This window comes from Oncorhynchus kisutch, linkage group LG1 (assembly GCF_002021735.2).
Source record: "Oncorhynchus kisutch isolate 150728-3 linkage group LG1, Okis_V2, whole genome shotgun sequence".
Lineage (NCBI taxonomy): Eukaryota > Metazoa > Chordata > Actinopteri > Salmoniformes > Salmonidae > Oncorhynchus > Oncorhynchus kisutch.
In genome coordinates this window covers 59,028,037-59,042,022 of record NC_034174.2, presented here as the reverse complement: position 1 = coordinate 59,042,022, position 13,986 = coordinate 59,028,037, and the positions used below count along the sequence as shown (strand labels likewise).

General features: G+C 41.6%; 2 protein-coding genes across 3 annotated transcripts in view; one reads left to right on the top strand and one right to left on the bottom strand.

Annotated features, from left to right (window-relative positions):
- The window catches only part of LOC109890487 (apoptosis-stimulating of p53 protein 2), a 43,484-nt gene extending 38,754 nt beyond the window's left edge, over nucleotides 1-4,730 (top strand). For both annotated transcript variants that reach the window (XM_020482427.2, XM_031828118.1), the window contains exon 18: nucleotides 2,518-4,730. In XM_020482427.2, the coding sequence (XP_020338016.1) occupies nucleotides 2,518-2,559 (42 nt within the window). In that variant the 3' untranslated portion in view covers nucleotides 2,560-4,730. The remainder of the gene's footprint in view (nucleotides 1-2,517) is intronic.
- Nucleotide 4,731: 1 nt separating this feature from the next.
- gtpbp2b (GTP binding protein 2b) lies at nucleotides 4,732-13,717 on the bottom strand. The gene is made up of 12 exons (XM_020482435.2): nucleotides 12,886-13,717; nucleotides 12,372-12,398; nucleotides 12,034-12,218; nucleotides 11,712-11,823; nucleotides 11,126-11,323; nucleotides 10,690-10,864; nucleotides 10,090-10,309; nucleotides 9,048-9,183; nucleotides 8,649-8,707; nucleotides 8,010-8,181; nucleotides 7,301-7,465; nucleotides 4,732-6,473 (listed from the first exon to the last, which is right to left on the bottom strand). Exons 1-12 carry the CDS (start codon nucleotides 13,099-13,101, stop codon nucleotides 6,279-6,281), a joined length of 1,860 nt encoding a protein of 619 aa, XP_020338024.1. The 5' UTR covers nucleotides 13,102-13,717; the 3' UTR covers nucleotides 4,732-6,278.
- Nucleotides 13,718-13,986: the final 269 nt, after the last annotated feature.

The window sequence follows — 13,986 nt, the reverse complement described above, 5'->3', positions numbered from 1 at the left end:
ATGTAGGGTCAAAACAGGGTAATTTACCAGTAGGTTATGCATGCACGCATTCTCTCGCACTGCTCCACTGGGTTTTCACAGCATCTCTACCAAAGAGTTCAGAATTGTTTTTCAAACCTCTCTCTCTACCTTGTGCTGGATGATTGATCCCAACCTGTCAAAGTGCAATAATTCTGTCTGTTAGCCAGCGAAAAAAACTGACCACCGGGTTGTTTTTAGTTGAACCTTTATTTAACTAGGCAAGTCAGTTAAGAACAAATTCTTATTTAGAATGACGACCTAGATAGAGGTTGGATATTCAAGAGACATTCGGCTCTATGGGGCTAGTTAGACAGATACAGTACCAGTCAAAAGTTTGGACACACCTACTCATTCAAGGGTTTTTCTTTATTTGTACTATTTCCTACATTGTTGAATAAGAGTGAAGACATCAAAACTATGAAATAACATATATGGAATCGTGTAGTAACCCAAAAAGTTTATTGTATATTAGAGATTCTTCAAAGTAGCCACCATTTGAATTAATGACAGCTTTGCACAGTCTTGGCATTCTCTCAACCAGCTTCACCTGGAATGTTTTCCCAACGGTCTTGAAGGAGTTCCCAGCCCTCCATAATGCTCCTTCTTGGTCAAATAGCCCTTACACAGCCTGTAGGTGCGTTGGGTCATTGTCCTGTTGTAAAACAAATAATAGTCCCACTAAGCGCAAACCAGATGGGATGGAGTATCGATGCAGAATGCTGTGATAGCCATGCTGGTAAAGTGTGCCTTGAATTCTAAATAAATCAGACAGTGTCACCATCACACCTCCTCCCTCATGCTTCACAGTGGGAACCACACATGTGGAGACTACCCGTTCACCTACTCTGCATCTCACAAAGACAGGGCAGTTGGAACCAAAAATCTCACATTTGGACTCATCAAACCAAAGGACAGTTTTCCACCGGTCTAATGTCCATTGCTTATGTTTCTTGGCCCAAGCAAGTCTCTTATTATTGCTGTCCTTTAGTAATGGTTTATTTGCAGCAATTTGACCATAAAGGCCTGACTCACACAGATTCCTCTGAACAGTTGATGTTGAGCTGTGTCTGTTACTTGAACTCTGAAGCATTTATTTGGGCTGCAATTTCGGAGGTGGGTAACTCTGAACTTATCCTCTGCAGCGGAGGTAACTCTGGGTCTTCCTTTCCTGTGGCGGTCCTCATGAGTCAGTTTCATCATAGTGCTTGATGGGTTTTGCGACTGCACTTGAAGAAACTTTCAAAATTCTTGAAATTTAAAGTAATGATGGACTGTCTTTTCTGTTTGCTTATTTGAGCTGTTCTTGCCATAATATGGCCTTGTCTTTTACCAAATAGGGCTGTCTTCTGTATACCACCACACCCTTGTCACAACACAGCTGATTGGCTCAAATGCATTAAGAAGAAAATAAATTCCTCAAATTCACTTTTAACAAGGCACACCTGTTAATTGAAATGCATTCCAGGTGACTAACTCTTGAAGCTGGTTGAGAGAATGCCAAGAGTGTGCAAAGCTGTCATCAAGGCAAAGAGTGGCTACTTTGAAGAATCTCAAACACTCTGTTGGTTACTACATGATTCCATATGTGTTATTTCATAGTTTTGATTTCTTCACTATTATTCTACAATGTAGAAAATAGTAAAAAATAAAGAAAAACCCTGGAATGAGTAGGTGTGTCTAAACTTTTGACTGGTACTGTATATCCAACTTCCAACCTCTAACTGTACCACAATCCACTTTGCTGCTTTTGTAGCCTAACATTTGCAGTGTGTTCTAAATGTATGTGTTTTAATTAGCAAACAGGACTGCCGGTGAACTTATTAATGACAGTAGCTTTTTTTTATCAACTTGTAGACCTGGAAACCTGATTATAACAGTGTGAGCTCTGCGTTTGTAAGCAAATAAACACCTGGGCGCTTAAAGTTTTCCATTATGGCAAATTAAATATCAAAAGTCCTACTCTGAGATGTTGTGAATCCTGGCCCCGGTGCTGGGGGGGTCAAAGAATATGTTCAGTGAAAAGCAGGGATGCAACTTTCACTGAGCGGTCCAGTAGGCTATTTGGTGTGTTTATCCAATACGAAAAAATATTTATAATAATAATTATGTCACCCCCACTTCTAAAACTGAAGTTGTGCCCCTGGGGAAAAGTATAACTTTCAATCTATTTGGGGATGAAATTACCCTTCAGGGTCAACTTCTCTGATTAGAAGACTGGTGAAGACCTAACATTTCTTAGTCCCGCATGCTTTGTGAAGACCTTCCAGCTCCTTGCGTAACCCCCTTGACAAAACCTTTTCTGCCATTTCACATAACGGAGATAATCCTTTATCTGGCAAGAATTAATAGATTTCTTTAACTAGTGGGGGAAATACTGTCACTTAAGAATATTATGTAATAATGCTGAATCTAAATTGAGACCATCTAAATGAGAATCTCAGCCCCCTGCTTACCATAGTTGTATGATCTTTAAAAATGGTATTTTCTTCTTCTTAGCTGTATCTGAGGATCAAGCCACGGCAGAGGAGCTTGGCTTAAATTATATCGGCTCACGTTCCACCCTACTCGCTGACAACAACTCCAACTTGAAGAAGTTGAAGAACAAGAAGTTACTTTAGAAAGGAGAATGAAGAACTTCAATAGTCCAGCACTACATTTCACGCTTCTGGTCATTTGGATGTCAAAGTCAAGCATTACACTTCAATCTTTTGGACCTGTCTGTGAAGGACCATATCATGCTAAATGGTTTTCAACCCATGTATGGATAATATACACATGGTCATGCTGTTTCCTTTTCACTGCAGGAATGTATACACCGTGCAACATTTGTAATGGACACTTCTGGACAGTGTTTTTTTGTAGACGTGTGATTTTCTGAGCAGAATCAATTTGTTAGGGTTTGTAACTGTGGCAGTTGGAAATGTAAAGCTTTTTCTACGTCATGGCATTTTCCATAATCTTACTATCAGGTTATCACAAACAATCTTGCTGTGGGTATACAGTGCCTTCAGAAAGTATTCATACCCCTTGACTTATTCCACATTGTGTTACAGCCTGAATTCAAAATTGATTACATTTGTTTATTTCTCACCCCATCTACACACAATACCCCATAGTGAGAAAATGTTTTGTATTGAAAATGAAATACAGAAATATCAAATTAACATAAGTATTCACACCACTGAGTCAATACATGAAAGAATCACCTTTTGGCAGCGATTACATCTGAGTTTTTCTGGGTAAGTCTCTCTCTAAGAGCTTTGCACACCTGGGTTGTACAATATTTGCACATTTATTATTTTAAAAATTCTTCAAGCACTGTCACGTTGGTTGATCATTTGTAGATCGCCATTATCAATTCTTGCCACATATTTTGAATCCGATTTATGTCAAAACTGTAACTAGGCCACTCAGGAACATTTGATGTCTTCGTAACCAACTCCAGTGTATATTTGGCCTTGTATTTGAGTTTTTTTGTCATGTTAAAAGGTGAATTTGTCTCCCAATGTCTGTTGGAAAGCAGACTCAACCAGGGTTTCCTCTAGGATTTTGTCTGTGCTTAGCTCTATTCTGTTTATTTTTATCCCAAAAAACTCCCTAGTCTTTGCCGATGACAAGCATACCTATAACATGATGCAGCCACCACCATGCTTGAAAATATGAAGTGGCATTCAGTGAGGTGCTGGATTTTTGCCAAACCTAACGATTTGTATTCAGTACATAAAGTTAATTTCTTTGCCACAAAAAAAAATCTGCTTATTTAGGCTTGCCCAAACAAAGGGGTTGAATACTTATTGACTCAAAAGCTGAAAAGCTTTTCATTTGTATTTCATTTGTCATTAAAATAATATCCACTTTGACGTGTGTGCGACACAATCTGTTTAATCCATTTTAAATTCAAGTTGTAACACAACAATGTGGAAAAAGTCAAGGGGTGTGATCACTTTCTAAAGGTACCGTAGTCCCACCTGGATTTGAAGCTCTCTAATGTTGTGGTGGAGTTACTTTGTTTTCCTATGAATGTCTATTTTTCAATATTTTTGTCAAACATTTTGTGTGTGTGAGTACTGTATGTAGCCTGGCATGCTGTGCTAGTAATGAATGTTAAAAAGCACAAGCTTCAAGGGCCTTTGCTCAACATCATCTCCTTATCCAATCCTTCATATCTTAAAGGGCTGCTCAATGTTATTCCCGGAGAGGTACTGTCCTGTGTGTTTTTGATCCAACCATAATCTAGCCCATCCTATTCATAACAATTAGGTGGTTGATAAGCTGAAGCTGGTTAGTTACAACTGCGGTTGGAGCGAAAACAAACATACATGAGCGTAGCTCTCCAGGAACGGTTGTGCCGCCCTGCACGTGGACCAGACAGAATATGACCAGCATTTTTTTGGGTTACACGTTATAACTTTCATGATTAAGCCATTATAATCCTTTATAAATGCCTAATAATTCATGTAAATAGTCATATTAATAGTATGTAGACCCTTTAACTATTTATACATCTTTAGCTTATTCATGAAAGTCATTTATAAAAGTGTAAACACATTTTATGAATGGAATTGAGTCATTTAAACCAGTGACATTTCAAAACGTTGCTTTTAGCTAAGCTGCAAAATGCACATTAAATGTGTTCTGTGAACAACCTGTGTTGACCATCAAGCCAAATAAGTTCAGCTTTTAAAGTCAATAAAAATATGCAAAAAATACTTGTCTTTTGATGTTTTTTATGGGGGAAGGTGTCACGATAAAACATGTTTTAATAGTATTTACACAACCTTGATGCAATGCATACACATACTGCAAACTTGCCACGTGTCTCAACCAAAGAAGCTAATACCTGTAATATTATATTTATTATATCATCTAAAAGAAAAGCGCTCTGCATGCTTTCTGTATATTTCTTATGACCGCAAACATGTAAAGATCAGCTGATACTTGAATAAGCAGCATATAGCAGTGGTCACCGAGACCTCTATGCATCAACACCATGATAAATTGAATCCCGTGTTTCACTACAGAGCACCTTACAGCTCTACGGGACGTAGTCCGGGAACCTCTGGCGGACTCAAACATGCAGAAGCTATTCCAAAAATACAAAGTGCAAAATCGACAACTCTCACAAAAATGTTTGTGCTTCAAAATGGTATTTAGAAGTGGATGTACATTACATTCAATGCTTTAGTTATAATTGCACACAACCTCGTAAAGGGTGAGAGATAAAGTCTAGAGTTCAATAAATATTTGTCATTTAGGAGTCCATTTAGTCTGATATTTAGATTTTCACAAGTCCCTATTAAGCATGCAGACTCCACATGGGTATCTAGCTGCACAAAGCTGCCTTGTACACAGACAAGCCTGAAGCTATGACATAGACAGCATTGGGTTCAATGGGTTGACATAACAGGGTAACAAAAGCGGCGTCTCTACTATGGAAAACATCACTTGATACTTGCCCCTACATTTCTTTCAGAACGGGTTTGCAATGCAACATTCACTTGACTACGCCAAGCATCTCGACTCTGCTCATTCTCAACCCTCACACATTATTGCTGCCCTACACAGACTTAGTTGAATTTAACATTTAGAAAATTAGCATGGCAGCATTTACGGTCGCCACTTATTTGCGTCGCCAAAATGGGCAGCACGTAGTCTACTTTTCCTTAATACTAATCAAGACGAATGAAGTGCAGAGAGTAAACCACAATATTTTAGAAAAAGTATGGAAGGAAACTTGCATTCAAAAGCATGGTAGAAGAGCTCTTCCTTTTGCAGACAGGATCACCACTGGTCGACTTCCCTGCTTTCCACATGCTTTTGAAAGCAATGCTAACTGATACAACCTATTTACACTAGCATCGCTACATGCTCCAAAAATGCTAGCCATTCTGCACATTGCTAAATAACAAACTTAAAAACGACAACACCTTAGGTCAGGGTTTCCCAAACTCCCCCCACCGGTGTACGCTTTGTTTTTTGCTCTAACACCACACAGCTGATTCAAATAACCAAAGCTTGATGATGAGTTGTTTAATTGAATCAGCTGTGTATTGCTAGGGCAAAAACCTTTGCGTGCACCCGGGCGGGGGGGCAGGACCGAGTTTGGGAAACCCTGCCTTAGGTAAGTCGACTATCCCTTTAAACCTCCAAAGGATGGGTATGCTGAGTATGTTCCACATCGTCCAGGGGGGGGGGGGGGGGGCGCATGTTCAGGAGAGTTAGTAATTTCCTCTCCTTCCCTCCTTTCTCCTCCTCCTCTATTTCTCTATCTCCCTCTGGTTCTGGTCGTGGATCTGGTTTTGGTCATGCGAGTCGGGCAGGAGGCTGGTGACGTGGCCGATGCCCTTGGTCACGCCCTCCCTGAAGAGCAGCTTGGCGCCCATGCGGAGGTACTCTGGGTGTTTGATGAAGCGGAAGCAGACCACGGCCCTCTCTCCTGTGCGCAGCTCCTCCTGGTGGTGAAAACAGGGAAGGGCACACCAAACGGTTTGTGTTGACTCATAAAGCAGCAGGGCCACAATCAGTAGGTAGACGTTGCTGATAGCGCTGACCTGATTCCTCTTCCTCTACATGGCAGAGTGGCATGTTTGTACTATATAATAAAATCTCTATCTGAACATTGCACAAGGTTTCATTTCTGGTATAAAAAAATATTGACCTTGTACAAATGTCTAAATACTACAATGTATGAAGGATGCTGTATAAAAGAAAAAGGAGCGTATACTTAAGCAATAAGGCCCGAGGGGGTGTGGTATATGGCCAGTATATCACGGCTAAGGGCTGTTCTTATATCACGGCTAAGAGCTGTTCTTATGTACAACGCAAGGCAGAGTGCCTGGATATAGCCCTTAACCGTGGTATATTGGCCATATACCACAAACCCCTGAGGTGCCTTACTGTTATTATAAATAGGTTACTGAGGTAATTAGAACAGTAAACCACTAGTTTTGCATCATACCAGTGGTATATTTAAACAGTAAGGCCCGAGGGGGTGTGGTATAGGGCCAATATACCACGGCTAAGGCCAGTTCTTACGCATGACGCAATGCGTAGTGCCTGGATACAGGCCGTAGCCGTTGGTATATTGGCCATATACCACAAACCCCTGAGGTGCCTTATTGCTATTATATATTGGTTACCAATGTAATTAGAGCAGTTTAAATAAATGTTTTGTCATACCCGTGGTATACAGTCTGATATACCATGGCTGTCAGCCAATCAGTCAATCAGCATTCAGGACTCTAACTACCCAGTTTATAATTATTATTACTAAACTAACCTTTCCATGCAGGCACTCCACGGTGGCCGTCTGTCTTACGTTCCCCACGTGCACGGTCACTTGGAAGCCCCGACGGAATGTTTTGGCGTGGAAGAGAAGGACGATGGCCGCCTCAAACTGCCAGCAGATGGTGGGGTTCATCTTCGGGCTGACCATCACCATACCCTATTCAACACACACACACACACACACTCACCAATAAGTACTTTGGGAGATGGGAAAGGAACAACCATTGTGGAAGTGATTTTAGAAAACAGTACACTGCATTTAGACTACATATGATTTGTGAGTTGTTTGTGAGTGTACGTGTGTATTATATTGTATTATGAGTGTGCATGGACATTGTGTCAGATTGTTTCAAGGACCAAAATGTGTTTTTCACTGACAGCTATCAATTTAAAATAATAACTTTATTTATAGAAGAGAGATAGAACAAAAATATAGTAGGCTACACAGACCTCCTACCTATACTTGAGATTTCACATGTAACACACAAAACAGAGGACATATGACAGTATCATAACCATGAGCAGTTTGTGCAGTCGTCTTGTTTCCAAATGTGACCCTGCAATGTTCAGTCAGATTAAGGGATGAGATTGGCAGAAAATAGAAAATGGGAGGGGAAACTCTAGTATCTTATTGATAAAAGTCGTGAAAATTCACAACTGGGCACATATGGTGCGGGTGTGTTGTGGCTGAACCCTCTGACCTTGCGGAGCAGCGAGCGGTCAAAGTTGCCGAGGGCCAGTGTGGCGGCTTGGCCGGCTCTCAGCACCCTGCAGGCCGAGCGGTTCCTATGGATGCTGCCCACCTTCAGCCTCAGGAAACGGCCCTCGTCCGTCGGGCCAACCACCAGCCTCTCCCCCTCGCGACACACCCCACTGTCAGCGGGACAACGGGAGGAAAAACATTATATGTCAAAGTGGAACTCTCCAGGGCAAATCATTTTTAACAGCGCTTCAGGGTTATACCATTTGCAGTACATCGACTTCTATTGGTTTTTGATTAGCTAAAAGCTTAATTGAGCAAATCCTCTAAAAGTATCTTTTTAAAAAAGCCCAACAAAGTCACCTATAGATGTGAACATGATGCACGAAAAATGAATAATAATCGGTAACATGACATGAATGGGATTTGTGCTACAAATGCTAAAACGTTAGCACTTGGAAACAGTGCCAGGGAAACTAACCCAAAGCAGGATTGCTGTCAGACCTTGTCCATAGACAGCTTACAGGGTAAGGAGACCAATATGTCATTTTGTAATTTGGGTGAACAATCCCTAGAACAGTGCTAAATCAATCCATTATCATTCATTCATGAGTATCAATATGACTTATGGCCAACTGACCTGTAGAGAGTTCCTCCCACCACTGTCCCCACATCTGGCACGGTATATATCTCATCTACCTATATTCACAAGCAGAGGAATTAGGACGTCTATTTTGCAAGCGTTGATGCAGAATAAGGGTGTGAATCTGAATGTGTGAAAGTGCATGTTCACATCTCGTATGTATGCAATGTATGTGTGGGTGTATGTTCTGTTATGCGTGTGCATGAATGCATGTATGCGTTCGGATGGGTTTGTAAAGAGTGTGTGTATGTGGGTAATATATTAGTTGTTTGTGCACAAACGCGTGTGCATGTGTAATATTGTGTTAGTTGTGAGTGTGCGTGGACACACACAATGTCCATGCACACACATCATTCACACAATAATTGTATCCGTTAATGTGTCTGGGTGTAGTACCTGGAACTCAGTGAGTTGCTGCATGAGCTCCTCTTGCTCCTTGCTGTTGCTGAGAGGAGGCAGGATGTTGAAGAAGACCTTAAGCAGGTCCAGACTCTCTCCAGACACGCTGGACAGGGTGAAGATGGGTGTGATGCTACGGCATAAAGAGTGGACATGACTTTTACAACCAGTATATAACCTAAGCATAACGTCAGAAAAGGCGTCATAATGGTGTCATTCAGTGTAAAGAAATTGGCTTGGGTAATTGTAACGTCATTCTCTGGGTGTCAACTGGTTATCTGGTTGAGGAGACATCTGATAACCAGATTACAACCAGGTAAAGACATGTTTTTCATGGCTACATCAAGTCATAAAAATGTCATATTTTGGATTTTATCTGGTCAGATAACCAAATAACAACCAGATAGACATATGTTAATGGTTGCTCAAAAGATGTCTAAAAAACTTCTCACCTGATTATCTGACTTCCATAAAATGTGTTTACACCTGGGAAAATTGCATCATTATGATGTCCCATGCCAAATTCTGCCCACTAAGATAGTTAGTCCCTTGATGCTTAAATGGGTGTATACACCCAACTAGGCCTGGGAATTGCCAGGGACCTCACAATATGATATTATCATGATACTTTGGTGCCGATACGATATGTTTTGCGATTCTCACAATTCTATATGTATTGCGATGTGATGCAGCAATTTTATTGTGATTCGATGTTCCAAACATATTTCTCACCATATGTCTCCTGCAGAGGGACAAGCGACAGCCATGAGAAAACAAGTTTTGATCAATCATGGAAATAAAAGTGCTAAAACAAATTGGCTCCCTATTTAAAAAGATGGAGAACAAAAAAGGAAAAATACTGGAGTTTTGGTGCAGCTATCGCAAACAATAATATTGAGATATTGTCAAAACAATATGATATATCGTCAAAAATAATATCCCAATATGTAACTGTATTGATTTCCCACCCACCAATACAAACAACGTTGCCGTACAATTCTAGTTTCCTTATAGGTCTTTTCTCCTTTTCAGCAGCTACCTGGAGGATTGAGCGAACTGCTGGGCGGCTGTGACGGCGTCATCCGGGCTGGCCACCACCATCGGCACTTTGTTACAGCCAGGCAGCTTGAGGACATGCTCCAGCTGGCGTACTGTGCGCTCCACTGTGCCCTTGGCGCACAGGTCCACCTTGCTGACCACGATAAAGATGGGTACCTTTAGTGCCATGGCCAGGCCCAGGTGCTCCCGGGTGGTGCCAGCTAAGGGGGAGAAAATCGTATCTGGTTGGGTCAGTGGTAGGGTCGCAAAACTCCCAGTAATTTCTCAAAGTTACCAGACTTCAGAAATGTTGGTAACTTTGGTCATTTATACTTGAGTAGAAAAAAATGGTGTCAATGTTGTCCATGAGTTTCTAGTAAATAGACCATATGGTTCAGGAGAAGATTTATGGAAAAACATCTAATCAACAAGGACCTCATTTGCAATTAACACCCTCTTTGTAACACTAGTCAGTGGTCACATACTGTAAGTAGTCAAACGCACATCACTTTTCATAGCTTTCTGGGCCAAACAAATCCTGTAGAAGTTAAAAAGCCCGGCACAATCTACACTGTTATTATAGCTATGTGACGAGGCTTACCTATGCCTGTGTTGGCGCTGACCACCAGCATGGCGAAGTCTGGGCAGTAGCTGGTGAGGCCAAAGATGGTGGTTTTCAGGTACTTGTGGTGGCCGGCCAGGTCAATGAAGGTGATCATCTTAGAAGAGCTCTCACAAATCTCCTCGGCTGTACGGGAGTCACTATAGTTCACCACCTTCAAAAGCCACATGAGAGGAAGTTCAATTAACTTGTGTGTTGTTACACTGTTTTTATGGGTTAGTAACAAATGGAAGGTGTTCAAAACATTTGTGTGCTGTTACACAGTTTTTTGTGTTATTACACTTTTTTGTTATATCAGTGTAGTTTTTGAGGAATACGTTGTTTTTTTTAATAGTCTCTGCTCAAAGGAAGGGAAAACTCATGCGTGTTTATCCTTCCTTCTTTATCTTGTCACCTATAAGACGCTGTTACCCACCTCCCCTTTGCTATTGAAGCCCAAAATCTCAAAGCTGATGCTTGATGTCCTGCCCGTTTGGATCTCATGAAGGTGCCTGAAGAGGTTGAGGCGTGCCCGGCCTCGCCCGTTGTCCAGCTCGCCTTGCGTCAGCACGCCCAACAGTGTGGACTTCCCTGAGTCCACGTTTCCCAGTACCGCCACACGCAGGTCCAAGAACTGCTCTCATACACACACAAGAGACACTGCAGTGAAATTACAGCAGATTGACGTGGCAGAAATCCTTCATTGTATGTACAGCTTACCATTGACCATTGATTGAGTGCAAAACAAGGGATTTTTGCATTTTAATGCTTAATTGACTGACAGAAAATAAACAATGGGAGATAGATGAGGAGGAGACAGTGAGAAGTGAATGGAACCACAGACTCCAGTGGGGAGTTGCATATGTGCAAGGAGCCAGGAGTGTTACAACTGGATCACGTCTCAGCACACAGTCAGCCCTTCTACTCTATTCACTCTGTAGTCCATAGGCTAGCTTTACTTTTGAGATTTGTAATTTGGGTGAACTGTCTCTTAAATAAGACAAGGTGCTGTTTAATCTCACCTGTTGGTCGTCTGGAACTTTTCGGACAAGAACCTCTGCGATTTTCCGGCAGTTTCTGTCCGAGTCGTAATCCACCTCTCTTTCTCGTAGAAGTGTGATGTCAGCACCAACCCTGGTGAGGCAGAGATAGCACATTTCTAACCAACACCCACCAAACTGAGGGGCAACTGTTAAATACAGTAACAATGGAAAACTGTCAAATTAGACATTTATAAACTAGTTTCTTCAAGATTCAATGGGTATAATTGAAATGACCATGGAGCTGAAGAAAGTATCCCAGATTGTGCCTTTGGTGTTGTTTGCAAACCAGGTAGTGACATACTTCTCTGCCATCCTCCGTAGGGTCTTCAGCGAGGCTCTCATGTCTCCCTCTGACAGTCCGACAAGCAGGCCATTGTCTTCCACCCCAATCTGATACACCGCCTCGCCCCGTCCCTCTTGAAGACGCCATTTTAACTGGGTGGCCAGGTGCTCAAAGCGGTATTGTGTGGGGTTCACCAGCTTCAGCTGCAGTGAAGGTAGAGCACGGGACAGCACTTCACCACCAACAAGTGAACCTCGTGTTTGAGAGCATATACATGGATGTGTTTTGACTTTTGATTACTAGCTACAGGTGAAAGGGAAGATGACATGCAAAAAGAAAGGAATGTATACTAGTACCTTATATTCAATGTTTCCCTCTTCAGCCTGAGAGAAACAGAGGGATGGACATGTTTTGAAAATGTGTGCCTGTACTGTATTTTGACAGACAAGCACACACCCCTGACTAATGTACTTCTACCACAGCAAGCTATCACTACAGTATTTTACATCTATGCACCACCAGGGGAACAATGTATCTTGCAACATCATGGAGCTGCCAAGCTGCTCTCTTGCAGCTAGTCACACCATTGTTATGTGCGAACGCCAGCTGTTGATGTCAACAAACAAACAAATGTCCATTCCCTGCTTATAACAACGTTACATATAGCCAAAAAGTTTCTTACCATGGAAAAGCTCAGGCGACACCATCTGCCAGATGCTAGCTAAAATAATGTCCGAATTTGGAAATAGCTAGGTTCTGGCTAGTCTAGCATTGGATAACATCGCTAGCTAGCTAACTAACATGAACTTGATAGCAAGCTCCAGCTAACAGTAGCTGTACATCTGCTACAGTAGTAGCTAGCCAACTTACCTCCGGTGGTAAATACGGTGGGGTTTTGTTGGTCTTTGTCTTTTTATTCCTCCGTCTCTTTCTTCTCTTCCCTTTTTTTGAACGCGTTTTTTTGGACGTCATCCTTCTCCCATTACCTGAACTGGGTCCTTGCAAATTAGATCTAACGTTAGGCAAATTTGATCTAACGTTAGCGACTGTACCAACGCCAGTCCCGCCTGATATTCGCGCATCCATCACGATAATGAATTAGCTAACGCGAACCCACACTGTTTCTGTCAGTAAGAATATAACGGACTTAAAGTTTTACGTCTGCAAATGAATCAATACACATACATATGGGCTCAGAGTGGGTAGCTAACGCAATCGGTCCAACTGAGGCTGGCCTTCTCTCCATCACTTGCCTTCTACTAGTCAAGGTTCCCCAAATAGCGGCCCGCGGCCCGATTTATATTATATTATTTCTGTTACAAATGTTATACTAATATTATTTGTTCTAATTGTTGGACATACAATATTATAAACACCAGGAAATCAGCTTCAAGTGATTTTAATTTTGGAATTCTGTTCCCAAATTACCACACATAATAAAGAGAGACTTGATCTCAAATAAATGTAAGCAAGGTTTGAAATGATTCTATTTTTTTGTTGTCAAATATGATATCTGCTTGGGCTTCTTGCAGTCAATTTGCAGTCTACAAATTATGTTCTGGTCACCAACCATCAACCAAAAAATCGTCCCGCTGCTAAATCTTGCAGATGATCCCTGCGGACTGTAAAAATAGGTTGACGCTCCTGCCTCAAACGAGCCTCCACCACTAGTATCCGTGTGATCTGGGGTTTTCCTTTAGGGTTTGCAAAAGTTACCAGAATCACAATGTTCAAATTGGCTATATGGTAAAAAAATATATATATAATAATTTATGTGGTTTTCGGTCTTAATTTAAGATTAGGCATAAGGTTAGCAGTGTCGTTAAGGTTAGGTTTAAAATGCAATTTTAAGAGATAAATTGTAGAAATAGGCGGGGGGCTTTGTGGCTGTGGTAACTAGTGACGACCGGAAGGAAGGACCTCCCGGATCGCTTCCTGACCAACGGGTCAGGTCAGAGATACCTTTGAGGA